The sequence below is a fragment of the Ailuropoda melanoleuca genome, chromosome 8 (genome assembly GCF_002007445.2).
Source record: "Ailuropoda melanoleuca isolate Jingjing chromosome 8, ASM200744v2, whole genome shotgun sequence".
Taxonomy (NCBI): domain Eukaryota; kingdom Metazoa; phylum Chordata; class Mammalia; order Carnivora; family Ursidae; genus Ailuropoda; species Ailuropoda melanoleuca.
Window position 1 is genome coordinate 98,815,949 of NC_048225.1, and position 16,746 is coordinate 98,832,694.

General features: G+C 36.8%; 1 protein-coding gene across 7 annotated transcripts in view; it reads left to right on the top strand.

The window, feature by feature from the left end:
* PTPRC (protein tyrosine phosphatase receptor type C) overlaps nucleotides 1-16,746 on the top strand; it is a 123,535-nt gene that overhangs the window by 63,337 nt on the left and 43,452 nt on the right. For 4 of the 7 annotated variants that reach the window (XM_034666989.1, XM_011218906.3, XM_011218908.3 and 1 more), the window contains 7 exons: nucleotides 2,046-2,189; nucleotides 2,968-3,033; nucleotides 4,172-4,198; nucleotides 5,948-6,166; nucleotides 8,147-8,275; nucleotides 9,441-9,581; nucleotides 15,932-16,051. In XM_034666989.1, the coding sequence (XP_034522880.1) occupies nucleotides 2,046-2,189; nucleotides 2,968-3,033; nucleotides 4,172-4,198; nucleotides 5,948-6,166; nucleotides 8,147-8,275; nucleotides 9,441-9,581; nucleotides 15,932-16,051 (846 nt within the window). The remainder of the gene's footprint in view (nucleotides 1-2,045; nucleotides 2,190-2,967; nucleotides 3,034-4,171; nucleotides 4,199-5,947; nucleotides 6,167-8,146; nucleotides 8,276-9,440; nucleotides 9,582-15,931; nucleotides 16,052-16,746) is intronic. The other 3 variants (XM_011218907.3, XM_011218910.3, XM_011218912.3) reach the window with 2 other exon arrangements.

Genomic DNA, 16,746 nt, shown 5'->3' on the forward strand with positions numbered 1-16,746 from the left:
GACACACATAGAAGTGTAGCGGCCCGAGGGCCTGAAGGTTAAAGATAGAAATGGGGGAGCCTACAGAGCTGGCGCTCAAGTGGCCTTGCTTAAGTATGAATCAAACATGGAAGTCAAACCTATCAGATAGAATGATCATTATTTTGAAGGATTAAAACTCTTCCCTTGGCACAAAAATCATTACAGGCAGTGCACAAGCTTTAAACAACAGGGAAAAGAACTGCCCTCACCTCCCCGCTTCATTCCACCCACTCCAGCTGCCATGAGATCGGCAGTAGGAAGATTGGGAGTTTTTAGCAAATCCACAGATTCAGAAGCTGTGGATGAGAAGAGCTGCAGAAGAGCTAAAGGGAACTGACCTGCAGGGCTGAAGGTGGCACAAGCCACTCTATTTTGCCCTCATGAAGAAATTCGTCATCTCCAAGTGGCTAATTAAAAATTGATTAGGATTAATTAACCTAAGTAAAATGGTAAAAGCCATTCCTAAAGCAGCACTGAGATTACCTACACCAGAGAGCAGTAGTTCTTGTATGAAGGAGGAAGGGAGGGAATTTGGGGAGGGAGCATGGGGGCCTCAGAAGAGCAGGAAGACAAGGGACTCTGGGGGGTGGAAGGGGCGAAGGGAACAAGCTCCTGAAAGAGAAAAAGGGAAGAATATGGAGGAAGGCAAACGACAAACCTGCTGATTTTTAAAATGTGGCAGAAGACCAGTTCTGTGTCTTTTCTTTATTTTGAGAAGAAGAAGAAAAAAAAAAAAAAAGCTTCCCAATCTTCTTGTTCTGTTGGAGCCCTTCTCTGGGCATCCAGAACTGAAGAACTGATGTTTATGTCATTCATTCTGCTCTATGGGTTAGTGAAATGGGGGGATGGATAGTGGATTGTGAAGACCGAGCTGAGAACCCAAATTCAGGTTTTTGGAAGATGCCTTTTTCAATTCTAATGGATGTGGATGCGAAGTTATGGACTGTTCTAGGTTTGTAACTGGAGGATGTCTGCATGCTGGCTTTGAAACCATTTTCAGAACGTGCATGCATGTTTCACTCTGCTTAAACACTGAGAATCTTACTGTAAATACAAGGCTGATCTCCTATCATTGAACTGATGACCCCAGGGATCATGACAGTGAAGTAACCACACAAGCTCAAATAGAGGCTAGTTAGTATTTCTTTGTTTTTGCCCTGACAACCACTGGAGTCATCTAATAGGCACCCCACGTATACATATTGATTGCTTGTGCTGTCATTCTGGGTGTGGTGTCTGCAGGAAGATGTCACACACATGAGGTGCTTTGAAGCTTAACAATGAAAAGTCCTAACCAAATACATTGTGCCGTTTCTTCAGAGACAACACCTGATTCTCTACCAATTGGCTTAGATGTGCTTGGAAAATAAAGAGGTGGTGTCAGGTTAATGTGGAAGTTCTTTGATTCTGAACCAGTTTTCTTTCTCCTGGTGAGGGCAGCATACACAGTGAGTCAATTGTAACCTTCAGCTAGAAAGGAAGTGCCCTGAGCTCAGCAGCTGCACAGGCAGAAGCCCATTCAGCTCTGATTTTAAAAAAAGTGGACCTAAGCACCTGCACCCAGAAATCCCTCCCAGGAGACGTGCACCCCATGTGAGGCTTTCAGCGCATGGCAGGTCACGCTTCTTCTTCTGCCAACCTTAACCCAGCTCCACTCCCATCTCTGTGGTGTCAGCACCAGCAAGACAGCACCCCAGTCTGGGTGCATTCCCACTGTCACCCAAGGCATCCCTCAGCCAGGAAGCTTGGCTTCCCTGGGTTATGCAAGCTGGCTCCTCTGGTCCCAAAGACTTTTAAAATTTGTGCTCCAATGACAGAGCTGCGTAGGTGTTGAGTTGCCTGACGTTAAACTTACCTCTTCCACAAAGCTTGCTGTTTTTCATTCAGTTTTGCAGAACACACAGAGCCAAGTGCTTGATTGTTGGTTGGCCTTTGCTTCAATAATCTGTTTATGTTGACTGTCCGTCCATTGCCCTTGGGTGGCAGAAATGGATGACAGTGATGATGGCCTTTCTGCTTTGCAGGCTTCACAGGAGAGAGGATTACACCCAGCATCTTCCAGCCAGACAAAGATTTCATACAAGTAGCTACCCTCAGCCCTGCACACAGCAGCTCTGCTGCCTTACCTGCACGCATCTCCAGCAGCACCGCCAATGATAACTCCTCAGGTTTGGCCACGATGCTCTAGGTGTCTTAGGTTCTGGATAACGAGATGGGAACTTGAAACTTTAATGCAGCTCTTTTACTTCATACCAATTACTTTTTGCACATTTCCTGTTTTACGAAGTTTCATATATTGATACTAAATTAGACAAAATAAACTTCCCAGTAAACTTTTTTTTTTCTGGGCATACTTTATTTTGTTACTCATAGTATGAATGTTGATGGCCAAGAAGAAAGATAATAGACTTTAGTGTCACATAGCCCAGGGATCAAATCCAGCCTCTTGAACTTTCTGGCTGACTTTAACACAAGCTACTAAAAGTTTGTGTGTGTCAGTTTTCCCTTCTGTAAAAGTGGATATTATAATATTCATTTTATAGGATTGATGGAGAACTGAGTATGTAAAAAAGGCTGGCAGTCAGTGAATATTAAAAAAGAGTACGTAAGTGGTATCCTTATCAGTAAGTAAAATAAGGAAGTTGTAATGGAAGCAGAAAGGAGTAGTTTGACCATCAGGTAAGAATTACACCAAGAAATGAATAGCTTCTCTCAACTTATTAAAGTCATGCTCTAATTATTTTTGAACTATTGCTTATCTCCAAGGGCCACTGGTAGATAAAGTTTTGATTCACTTTTTTATTTTAAAAATGAGCAAGTGTTAATTCCAATGAGGTCTCCCGTAGTAAAGATTCGGTTGGGAAAGTATCTTTGCTGAAGAGTTTTTCCCTTGCCCTTCATCATGACAAACTCATTAACTTTTATTCTCTGTTCATTTCCTTGCAGATTTGAGTCTTACGTCCACTTCACCTGCAACAAGCATTATCCCTACAACTGCTCCCACAACAATAGGTGACAATCTTACCCTCAGCCATGCAGTCATACCACCACCATGTAACTGGGATGTGTTCATAGAAGGGTCGTCCATTTGCTCCACACTGGGCTCCTTTTTTTGAGAAATTCAATTGAGTATTCTAATCATGGGGGCTGTGGGATAGCAGTTAGTCTTAAAACCCTTATTTTAGCAGTGCAACAACTGGTGAGATCAGGGCCTAATATTACTGTCATAACCTATCATGTCATTATAGCATCCCCCAAGAGTTGTGTACTTTATGCAAATGAATAGAAAAATAATCCAATATTCTAGGGCTTCTTTCTCTTAGAGTGGGTTTAGATATTAGTATGAAAAAGGACAATTCTATCAGTGGGATTCTCCACTCCAAGTGGTGAATAGCAGAGGAGTGATTGTAAAGCCCCAGTCATGCAACATGGAGCATGGAAACCAAAGCAAGGGACCTCTAGGGAATGAACCGAGCAATTGGCAGTGTCAGTCAGTGGGTCGGCCATGGTAGAGCCCGCAAGCCCACTGTTCTTTACCACGTTCTTCCAACTCAAAGACCAGATTATCAGAGATCTCTTAGCTTTCACAAAGCATATTTCCACTCATTCTTCAGTTAAATACATATGCTTCACCCAAGATATGTTTCAATTCATTGAGAGAGCCATTAATTACCTTGGATCCAATATATGTACAAAGAACTTAACAAAAGTTAAACTACGGAATGAAGCAGCATTTGCTTATTTTCTGATGTTTTTAAACAGAGGTGTAAACTGAACTCTCTAGGGATTATAATTATAAAAATCTGTTTTGAGATCAATCAAGGGATGAGGATCTTTAAACGTTTTTGGCTGCTTGTATAGTTGGCCATATCAGCACACCGTAATCAAATGTGTGCTCAAAAATGCCAATATTACTATTATCAGAACCATGTTTATTGAGTAAATTCATGAAAATGTTTTCATGACGTTTTGAGATTAAAACATTGTGAAATCTGGGCACTGCGAACTCTGCATTTTCTGTTAAACCTAACTGATAGACTTTACATTTATGAAGTTGAAACATTGTAAAACCACCCTTTCCCAAAATGACTATAGCAGAGCTATTGTAAATGAAATTTTAATAATTTGCTTTTTTTTTTTTCTGTTACAGTTGCTACTACATCTAAGCAATCATGTGGTAAGTTTGTTTATCGAGAGGCCGCACATATCACTTTAGAATATCACTTGAATTCTTTCCTTCTTCCTTCTAAGCTTTAAGACCCACTAGCAAGCTAAACTCACCAGCTCTCATTTCCCAGCTATGATTAGTTCTAAGCCTTAAGAGCCAGTGTCCTTCAGGGGCAAGAAGCTTTGATGTCATATTCAGACCTCGTTCTGAGCGTCAGGTTAATCACTACTAGCTAAACAACTTTGGTGAAGCCACTTAACTTCAGTTTGCGTGTGCGTGAAATGGAAGATAGCAAGTTTGCTTTGGGGTTACAGGGGGTGAGGATTCCGTGTAATGATACGTGTGAAATGTGGAGAATACCTTCAAGGCTTGTGAAGAAAAAGAATCTGTTTTTGTCTCTGCCTCTCTGCCTTTCCGTCTTGTCAGGGTTTTGGCTCAAAGAAGCTGCTTGAGAACAGCTTGTGCAAAACCCTTTTCCCACTTTCCTGCTCTCTTCTCAGCGAAGGTCTTTCATGGCGGGGGCTTCACCCTCCATATTGTTTGTGAATCTCATCAAAGCCTCTGCTTTCAGTAGCTCACGGTACATTTAATGTAAAGATCAGCCTTCAGATGTTTGCTTAAATAATATGGTCTTTTATGATCATATTCCTCCTATATTATTGCCTCCTTACACTTTTGACTTAACTCATGTGAAACTACTTACAGTTTTCTAAACACGTAGTGGTTGCATAATGCCTCTGTGTTCTCTCCAGCTCTGCTTCCTCCACACTTAGAATTCCACTCCACCCTTATCCAGCCACCCCCTCCCATCTTCTCTTTTCCTATGTCCTACTCATATTTCAAAACACAAACTAAGTCACCCACCTCCTCTGGAGAGCCTCTCCTATCCCTGCGATCCGAATAGATTTCTCCCCACCCCACTCCCATATTATTTTGTGCATAATCTTGTTTAAGATGTTGGCATGTCTTCTGCAGCTCATGGCTATGTTTGTCCCCGTGTTAGATTTTACGTTTCTAAGAGCTGATCATTTGTATTCCTATGGCTTGGGACAGTGTCTTAAAGATAATAAGGGCTTGATAATGTTCATTGAATTAAAAATTTATTCATTCAGTGAATAAATTTGCATTTGTGGAAAACATATTTTTACCAGTCAACGGAATTTGTTTAAATAAAGGAGAGAACGTGAGATGTCCCAAGGGGAGGTCCTTAGAGGGTTTATTATTGATAATTTTACCTAGGTAAAGGAATAATGAGACCTGTGGTTGCTGAATTAATGTTCCACATATCTGGAGAAACAGCTAATCAAGAACTGCATTTTAGAAAGAAAGGGAAATGATAAAGCAAGGAGAAGAAATTTATCAGAAACTTCATTCATTTGTGCATCAATTCAACAAGTAATTCATGAGTTCTTACTAATGGCAAGTTTTATGCAACAACTTGGATTTATGTTGATGCTTAAAGTAAACTGGTCTTTGCTGTCCTAGAATATACAGTTCAGTCAGGAAGACAGACATTGATCTGTTAATCATCCAAGTATAAACTTAAAAGCTGAGGTCCTTGACAGGCAGTGCGACAAAGGAAATTTTGAAAAATAATTACGGACACACCTGAAGTGTTTCTTCTCTTTTTCATGTTTCTGGGGATACTTTGTCAGATATTTGATATTTTTGAAAATCTATATTAAGATGCTTGCATTTGATGTAGGTTTGTTCCAAAATTTTTTTAAAAAGATAATCCTCACTTTTATTTTCTTTCAGATGACAAGTATGCAAATATCGCTGTGGAATATCATTATGATAATAAAGATGGGTCATATAAAGCAAAACTAAATGTTAGTGATCAAGTGAATTGTGAAAAGGCCACATGTAGTAAGAATGAGATCCTCAACCTAACAGAATGTGAAAATAAGAATGTTACTATAAGTCATAATTCATGCGGTACTCCAAATAAAATTTTAAACCTGGAGGTACCACCAGGTAAATATAAATTGGTTTCTATTTGTATATTTACAAAACAGTACAATTCCATGTGTCTTTCATTCTAGTGGTTGCAGGAACCTGTCAGGTGAGTGAGCAGGGAAGAGAGAAAGGAAGTGGGCAGGACGCAAGTGGGGGAACTTGCTGCTCTCTTAACCCAGTGAGGTTAGAAACTCTTATAAGCCTTCTTAATTCTTTTCCCCTCCCTACACTCCTTCTACAGAGTGTTTCGTGTAGGTTAAGTATTATTTATCCCCCTGTGAATAAGCGATTATCCACAAGCTTTCTTTCTCCTCCCCTACTTAATTCAAGTAATTAAATATTTATGTGCATGTACTTATCCTTCTGATAAATCTCTCACATCTCCTACAGATGTGTCTGGAGCATATTGGGGGAAAACACAAAGTCAAGGATTTGATGATTGTGGAAAGAACAAAAATACTTTTACACACAAAAAAGAGAGTTATGATCATGTTAAGGTGATCAAGCTGGTTTTGCCAGCTCAGCTCTTGCTAGAAAGGAGAATTGACCCTGGTATCAAGCCCACTCCACTAAAGCATATCTTAACAAAATGCATTTGGTAAAAGGGATTCAGGAATTGTAAATGTGTTGACTCTCTCATATCACATAATAATTCAAGAACACTGATTGATTTGTTAACATTTCATTAGGTTAAAGTTTGCTTTCATATCTTGGCCATTGTAAATAATGCTGCTTTAAACATAGGGGTGCATGTATCCTTTTGAATTAATGTTCTTGTATTCTCTTTGGGTAAATATCCAGCAGTGAGACTGCTGGATCATAGGGTCGTTCTTTTTTTAATTTTGAGGAACTGCCATACTGTTTTCCACAGTGCCTGCACCGGTTTGCATTCCCACCAACAGTGCACAAGGGGTCCTTTTTCTCCACATCCTCACCAACACCTGTTGTTTCCTGTGTTGTTGATTTTAGCCCTTCTGACAGGTGTAATGTGATAGCTCATGTAGTTTTGATTCGCATTTCCATGATGGTCAGTGATGATGAGCATTTTTTCCTGTTGGCCATCTGCATGTCTTCTTTGGAGAAATGTCTGTTCATGCCTTCTGCCCATTTTTTGATTGGAATATTTGTTTTTTGGGTTTGATTTGTAGAAGTTCTTTATATATTTTGGATACTAACCCTTTATTGAGTATGTCATTTGCAACAACATGGATATAGCTAGAGAATATAATGCTAAGTGAAATAGTTGGAGAAAGACAAATCCTACAGGACTTCACTCATATATGGAATTTAAAAAACAGAACAAACAAAGGGGAAAAAATAAGAGAGAGACAGAAAGCAAGAAACATACTCCTAACTATAGAGAACAAACTGATGGTGACCAGAGAAGGGGATTAAAAAGGTGATGGAGATTAAGGAGTGCACTTGTTACTGTATGGAATTGTTGAATTGCTATATTGCATGCTTGAAACTAATAGTACATTGTATGTTAACCAACTAGAATTAAAATAAAAACAAAAATACATAGGTTAAAGATTGATATTTTTTGAAAAACTACTGAAATAAATGATGAATTAGAAACAGAAAATGACAACATAAAAAAACACATTCCCCAAGACAAAACCCCCCATACTCTGTGTAATAATTGTTTAATAAAAATATTAAGCATAAGTAAAAAAAATTGAAGATATAAGTAAGAGAAATGATGAAGTAAGTGTGTTAAAATGTGCAAAAAAGGCAATTTCACCTAGACATCTCCTCGGGTCCCATTTTTTAAATGTAAGATAAATTCTAAATAAAATGCTGCCAAAATGTGTGATGTTAAAAAAAATAAGCTAAATAATTGAGACATGCAAAACCCTGAAGTATTAGACTTTATCAAAAGCACTCTAAATGTTTGTCAAAGACTATATCATTAATATAATTTCAGTCACTTTAATTGAGCATATGGCACACAGTATGAAACGTTAATCATCTATTTCTATATCTTCTTTTTGACAGGTCCTGAAAGTTTTTATTTGAAAGATTGTACGAGGAAAGAAAAAGCAAATACTTCTATTTGTTTAACAGTAGAAGAAAAGAAAAGCTTTACTTGTGATGAAACTAAAATTACACACAGACTTCAATGTGGTAAGAATATAGCTTTGATTAGAGTACGTTTATGGTAAAAAGTTGTTCCAGATATATCTAGTCTGTCTGTCCTTCCTTTCCTTCCTTCCTTCCTTACTTACTTCATTCCTTCCCTCTCTCCCTTCTTTCTTCTTGTTTCCTCTCCCTACTACTTTCTCTCCCCCCTGCCTTATCTTCTTCCCCCCTCTTTTGGTCCATGGTATATTTGGAGTCACAACATTGTATTCTTTATACCACTCAAATTCACAAAATAGACAAATACTTTCCCTAAAAAAATAGTCTTTGAAATAGTAAAAGTCAATTAATTTACAAGAATTTTCTTGACAACTGTTATTATACACAATGCACAAGGCATTGTTGAAGAGACCATCAGAGAAGAATGTTATAGAAACATGATGATACACATAGTGTTAGAATAAAAGCAAACATAAGAGCATATGGCTCAAGAGTTTGTGTGGTTAGCCCTCCATCAACAAAATTCATAGAGAGCCTCAGGAACACTTACATGAAAGACAAGTGGGCAAAGGACAGTAAGTGCCTCTAGGAGTATGAGTTTGGGTTCATATGGGAGGCAATAATTGAGATACGGATTCTTTTTAATAATTAATGACTTAATAATTTATCTATTTATTTTTATTTAAAATTATTAAGGTGGAAGTTCCTTCCTTGGTATAAAGCCATCCGCTAAGCCATACTTGGCAAGACAGACAGACACCCCCCCACACACACACATACACAAAGGGTGCAGTGTGACAGTGGTTGTAATCATCATGTTATAAAGAAGATTCATGGCTATGATATAAGTAATATGAGGAAAGCAAGAACAAACTGATTATGAACTGATGGTAAAACAATAATGTACCTAAAATATTTATTAGGCAAAAGCTAACTCAGGTGCAGTCTCAGCTTCTGAACAGAGAAGTCATTCCATTTATTAAATTAGAGGCACTCTCAAATTCAGTTAGACTTTTAATATTTTCTTTAAAATTGAGTGTGGCAAAATCATGCATTATGATAGTAGTTTTTAGTATCTTTTACTTATTGACCATTTGCAAAAGTTTTCAATGTGATAGATATTAAATTATTATAAATATGAAATCTAAAGAGGAAATTACATGTGATAAATTGTATTCATTCACTGATATATGATACTTATTTCTTTCAGATAATCGTACTCCATCTAATGATATACAATTTGAATGGGAACACTTTTTACCTAAAAAGAATTATTCCTGTAGTTTACAAGTATTCTATGGTGGCCATACATTTTTGCACATAAATAAAACTATTGAGACAGATTTTGGAAGTGAGTATATTACTTACATGCATATGTAAAATTTATTCTTATGTTCTTGCAATTCTTTGACAACCACAGAAAACGATGTTGTAGAATTGAGAAAGGATTTCAGAAAATAGGTATGTATCAATTTTTGAAGTACAATTTCAAAATGAACGACAGAAGATCCAAACCTTTGTCCAGTTTTTTGTGTGTTTGTTTTGTGCGTTTGTTCTTTTCAGCTTCAAAGTGTAGGCCCTTGTGAGGTTATGGTGGAAACAAAACCGAGATAGATGGTATGGTTTATTCATGCATTTCCCGTTTCCTCCTGTGGCAAGGTTCCCTTCTTGGTGCCTCTGCCCCTCTATCAAACCCTGCCTTTGACAGAAGTGAGCACAGGGCTATTAAAACACAGCAGCAAATCTAAATATTGGTGACAAGATAATAGGTAGCGTGACAAAGTGCCAGCAATATAAATAATAACAAGAGTATAATAGCTAATAACAGTTGAAAAATACCATTCTGGAAAATAATAGCATTTGGGAGCTGGAGGGGAGAAGCAAGGGAACAGTGCTAAAATTTCACTCTTACTCAGTGGAAGTATGGCGATTGCAATGACATGTAGCATCTGCTAGGAAAAAATGTGTTAATTACATGTATGACAATTTGTGAGTAACCACCAAAGAAAGAAAGACAGATGAGGAAAAGGTAGTGGAGAAAAGGAGAATGAAGAGGCAGAGGGAAAGGAAAGAGGAGGAAGAAGAGGAGGGGGAAAAGAGAGAGAGAGATTGAGAGACAGAGAGAGAGAAAGAGAGAGGGACAGAGAAGGAGAAGGTGGGGGAGGTGGAAGCAGCAGGCAGGGAAGCAGAAAGGGAGAGAAGAAATGCTAGCAGAGAGTAATAGGTCAGATAGGAGAAATATGCCACGATACACAAAAGTCACCATAAATACACATGGCCTCAATTTACCTTTTGAAACAGAGATGCTCAGATTTGAGTAAAGACATATTGTGGAGGAATTTCGTAGCCTGAAGGAAGACCAAGTGATGTGTTAGGAGAAATTTTATCATTTTGCTGTACACTGAGTGACCGTCAACAGAGAGTGCTTGCAAGAACCGAAACAACAAATGCAAAATGGTAGAAGGGAAAAAATAACTAAGTTTAGAGTACCAAGTTATTGAGAGAAGGAAGAAAATTATACTAAGAATTTATCACAAACTTAAAAGCTTGTTTTTAAAAAGAATAATAAAATAGACCTCTACAAAAAAAATGAAACCCCCCATTGATTAAAAAAAAAAACAACCCTAGGGGCACCTGGGTGTCTCAGTCATTAAGCGTCTGCCTTCAGCTCAGGCTGTGATCCCAGGGTCCTGGGATCGAGCCCCACATCAGACTCCTCTGCTGGGAGCCTGCTTCTTCCTCTCCCACTCCCCCTGCTTGTGTTCCCTCTCTTGCTGGCTGTCTCTCTGTCAAATAAATAAATAAAATCTTTTTTAAAAAGTCCTAAAAGCAGAGATTTAACAAATTGTAAAGCAACTTTGCATCCAATATAAAAAGTTATATAAAAAAGTTAGATAATTTTCTAGAACTTATGAATTATGAAAATTTACCTGGGAGGAGTTAGAAAATTGGAATTAAACTTACAGTCCAATGTCTCTCTACTCATTTCACATTCACTGTCTCCTTCCCTCACCTGCCCTTAAGAAAATATGAAGACAAATTTGCCACATGTTCGAAGAACGGATAGTTTCTTTCTTACCCAAACTACTTAACAGGGTAGAAGACATGGAAATCTATCAACTCGTTTTGATTATTCTTAGGGTTTAGGATAGGCTTAGGGTTAATGTTCAGTGGATTTGCAACTTCAGTAAAACTGAGGTAACTCTAGGCCAGTCTCTCCTGTGAACATAGACACTAAATAGTAAATTAAGTATTAGCAAAGTAGATCCTTCTGTGTATTAAAAATACATAATCACCCGAAAAAGATACACAAATGGCAAATAAGAATATGAAAAAACGCTCTACATTGTATGCTATCAGAGAAATTCAAATGAAAACAAGAATGAGATACACTACATGCCTATTAGGATGTCCAGAATCTGAAACACTCACAACATCAAATATTTGGAACACGTGGAACAATGTTGCCAGCCAACAACCATCATTCATTGCCAGTAAGAATGAGAAGTGGTACAGTCATTCTGGAAGACATTTTGGCAGTTTCTGCAAAATAAAACATACTGTTACCACACAATCCACACTCCTTGGTATTTACTCAAAGGATTTGAAAAGTTATGTCCACACAAAAACCTGCACAAGGGTGTTTATAGCAACTTTATTGATAATTGCCAAAACTCGGAGGCAATCAAGGTGTCCTTCAGTAGGTGAATGGGTAAGCTATAGTAGAACCAGACAATGGAATATTATTCAGCACTAAAGAGAAATGAGCTGTCAAGCCTCAGGAAGACATGAAAGAACTTTAAATGCATGATACTCAGTGAAAGAAGCTAATCTGGAAAGACTATGTACTGTATGGTTCTGACTATATGATATTCTGAAAAAGGCAAAACTATGGAAGCAGTGAAAGATCAGTGGCTACCAGGAGTTGGAGAGGAGGGAAAAATAAATAGAACACAGAGAATTTTTAGAACAGTAAAAATACTCTGTATGATACTATAATAATGGGTACATGTCATATGATACATTTGCTCAAACCCATAGAATATATGACACAAATAGTGAGCCCTAATATGAACTTTGGACTCGGAGATTGTGATGTGTCAGGTGTTAATTCACCAACTTTATGATTCACCCATTTAAAGTATATAATTCAGTGTTTTAAAAATATATTATGACTATATTAAGAGTTGTGTAATCACCGCCAGAATCAACTTTAGAACATTTTCATCACACCAAAAAGAAACCCTATATGTTTTAGCAGTCAGTCCCCATTTCCCTCCTACTTTCCACACCTAGACAATTGCCAATCTACTTTCTGCTCCAGTGGATTTACCTATTCCAGATATTTCATATAAATGCAGTCATATAATATGTTGTCTTTTGTGACTGTCTTCTTTCACTTAGCATAATGTTTTCAGGGTGTTTCCATGTTGTAAAATGTATCAATAAGTCAATTTTTTTATTGCCTGATAATATTCCATTGTATGGATTACCTTATATTGTTTGTTCATTCATCAGTTGATTAGGTTGTTTTCACTTTTTTGTTATTACGAATAATGCTACTATGAACATCCATTTACAAGTTTTATGTAGACATATGTTTTCATTACTCTTGCGTTCAAACTTAGGATTGGAATTTGGGGATCAAATGACAACCTTACGTTCTGAATTTTGAAGAACTGCCCATCTGTTTTCCAAAGTGGTTGCATCACTTTACATTCCCATGAACAATGCATGAGGGTTCTAATTTATCCACATCTTCACCAACACTCATTATTATCTGTCTTTTTAATTACAGTCATCCCATTGGTTGTAAGTGGTATCTCATTGTGATTTGGATTAATGACGAATGATTTTGAGCATGGTTTCAGGTGTTTACCATTTGTATATCTTTTATCTATTCAAATCCTTTGCCAATTTTTAAATTATTTTTTATTAAGTTACAAGAGTTCTTTATATGTTCTAGAAACAAGTCCCTTGTCAAATATATGATTTGCAAATATCTTTTTCCATTCTGTGGGTTGCATTTTGCTTTGTTGGTAACTTTTGAAATGTATAAGATTTTAATTTTGATGAAGTCAAACTTACAAATTTTTACTCTTTTGCTTATGCTTTGCTATCACTTATAAAACCCACTGGCCAATCCAAAGTCATGCAGGTTTATTCCTATGTCTTCTTCTAATAGTTTTATGGTTTTATCTCCTAAACGTAACACTATTAATCCATTTTGAGTTAATATTTATATATGCTGTGAGGTAAGAGTTCAATTTCATACTTTTGATGTGGCGATCCACTTGTCTTAGCACCATTTGCTGAAAAGACTATCTTTTCCCCAATGAATATTCTTGCCACCCTTGTCAAAAGTCAACCATAATGATGGTCTTATTTCTGTACTCTAAGCTCTATTTCATTGATCTACATATCTATTCCTAATGCTAGTAGCACTGTTGATTACTGTTGCTTTATATAAGTTTTGAAATCAGAAAGTGTGAGTCCTTCAACTTTGTTCTTCAAAACTGTTTTGGCTATTCAAGTTTCCATGAAATTACATGTGAATTTAGGATCAACTTGTCAATTTCTTAAAATAAGCAATTAGGATTCTGATAAGACTTGCATCAAACCTAGATAAATCAATTTAGGGAGTAATGCCATCTCAACAATGTTAGTCTTCCAGTCCATGAATACGGGGTGACTTCCCATTAATTTGCACTCTTTGGTTGAATTTTCTTCTAGTTTTAAATTTATTCCTGCTTATATGGTAGTATTTTCTTAATTTAATTTTCAGATTGTTTATCACTAGTATATAGACATACAATTGATTTTCTGTGTTGATCTTGCAGTCAGCCACATTGCTGAACTTGTTTATTAATGATAATATCACAGAATTTTTGACAGACCATACTAAAGTGATTTTAAATTTAATTTGGCAGGGTTAGCTAAGGACCAAGGGAGCTGCCTAAGTCTGCCTCCTGATAACCTTCCAAACAAAATCACAATAAAACTACATTAAAATTATGTCCCCAGCATACCTAAAAATTTAATACTTTCTGAATATTAAGTACTAAAACTATTGCAATCTTTATAAATCAATGTAACAAAATAGAAGTCTTAGGAAAATTTTTTATAGGTAAAAAATGTGTTTTATTTATAAAAAATATGAGGGAACGGGTAGTGTTTTTCAACAAATGATCCAGGTATCCCTATAGAAGAAAAAATGAAGATCAGTCTTTACCTCTCAACAAACACAAAAATTAACTCAAAGTGAGTTGCAGACCTACACACTAAAGTTAAAACTATCAAATTTCTAGACAAAGACATTAGAAAAAAAAATCTTTGCTACTTGGTGCAGGCAAGATTTCTTAGGATGCAAAAGCAAGAATCATAAAGAAAAAATGTTACAAATTAGACTTCATCAAAATTGAATGTTCTACTCTTCAAATAAAGCCGTTAAGGAAATAAAAAGCAATCAAGCCATACATTATAGGAAAATATCCACAATTAATTTTTCAACAAAAGAAGTTTCTCCAGAATATATAAGGAACCCTTCCAAACACAAAATAAGACACCAACTGACCAAATTAAAAATGCTCATATGCTTCACAAAAGAAGATATGCAAATGGAAAATAAGCATGTGTAAAGATGCTCAATATCATTAGTCATCTGGAAAATGCAAATTAAAACAGTTATGAGAGGATGATGACAATGCACACCCACTAAAATGGCTAACGTTAAAAAGACTGACAATACTATTGGTGGAGAACGTAAGGTAATAATTTAGAATCTTACTCCAGGTATTTGCCAAAGAGAAAAAAAAAAGATGTCTACACAAAGACTTCTACACAAAGATTCATAGCAGATTGACTCGTAGTAGCCAAAAGTCTGGAAACAACCCCAATGTCCCAACAACAGTTGAATGAATATATCCTTACAATGGAATACTACTCGTGAAATTAAAGAACCAACTACTGACACATGCAACAAGATGAATGAATCTCTGGAACATTATATTGAGTGCCGATACCAGACGTAAAATGTACTTACTATTTGATTTTATCTATGCGACATGGACGAAAAAAATGAATTTAATCTATAATAACAGAAAGCAGTTCAGAGGGTGTATGGCATTGGGCAAGGGGGCTGAGTTGACTGGGAAGTGGCACAGAACTTTTGGGGGATGATAGAGATAGTCTAGGTCTTGACTGTGGTGGTGGTTATGTAGATGCATATATTTGTCAAAAGTCATACATCTTACCTCAAATTAGTGTGTCTTAATGTAAATTATACCTGATAAATTTGATTTAGGCATTTATTACATTCTTCATCTCAAGTTATGATGACTAGTCACTGGAAGGTCCCAAATAATGACAGTTACGTTTATCAGTACTACCAATGGCACATTTTCAGCACAATGAAATCTGGAAATCCCAAGATAGCTGAACAGTAGTATATATGAGAGGAAGAGGATATTCTCAGATGTCTTCAGGTTAGTGGACTGTTTCAGGTCCACGGTTCCACTTTAGAGTGACATTTCCTCGTTAAGTGACCTCTAAAGCAAATTGAGTAAGACCAGATGTCTTTCTTTTAATTTCATGATTAATTCATAGTTAAAATGTGGTTATTGATAATCATAATTATAATATGAAGAATGTTTTTTTTCCACGTCTTGTTTTTCATATTTTATTTTCTTATTCTTTTAATAGGTCCAGGCTCACCTCAGAATTTTAGCTGCAATGCTACAGAAACAAATGACATACTGCTCACCTGGAAACACCCTAAAGATTTTTTTCATAAGTATCATCTTTGTTATGAAACTGCTCAAGGTAATTTGTATAAGATTTAATTCCATATCAGGAAAGATAAATCCACAAGTGGAAAGCACTAGAAATGCAGATTGAGCTAGTGAGCCACAGAGTGACTGTGACAGGCACCCTACATGCCTTGGTTTTAGAACCGCTTCTACTCACCATGAGCTCTCCATCCTCTGACGTGACTGAAGCCTAGAACATCCCCAATATTTGCTTGTCTTTCTTGATCTTAGTTCCAATCTTTACACTCCAAAGCCTGGAGAAAGGAAATCTCTGGAAGATAATACTCATTATTGTTTTCCAAATACTATGTGAGTTGCATGGTTCAAACTCATTATTCAGGTCCACAAAGAAACAAACAAATACCTTCTAAGGCTTTCTGCAGGTGATATACACAAAATATTAGGTGAATAAAAATGAACGTGTACCTATTTATCCATGGAAGCCAGTTCGACGGCAGATGGAATCTTGGAACATAGTTTTAGTTAGGTTAAACTTTTGCAGAAATAAATGTCCAAAAAATGTGCTATGACCAGTTTAGCCATGAGCCCTCCAAATGAGAGGCTATTAAAGAGAAAAAACATCTCCTGGATAGCTTAAAGTATCCAAAATGCTTGTAGAAAACTGTAAGCGTCACTGGATCCTCTCCAAGCCGATTCAGCATGTAAGAGAGCCCACTCGCCAATCTTTTACTTGTAGTTTAAAGTAGG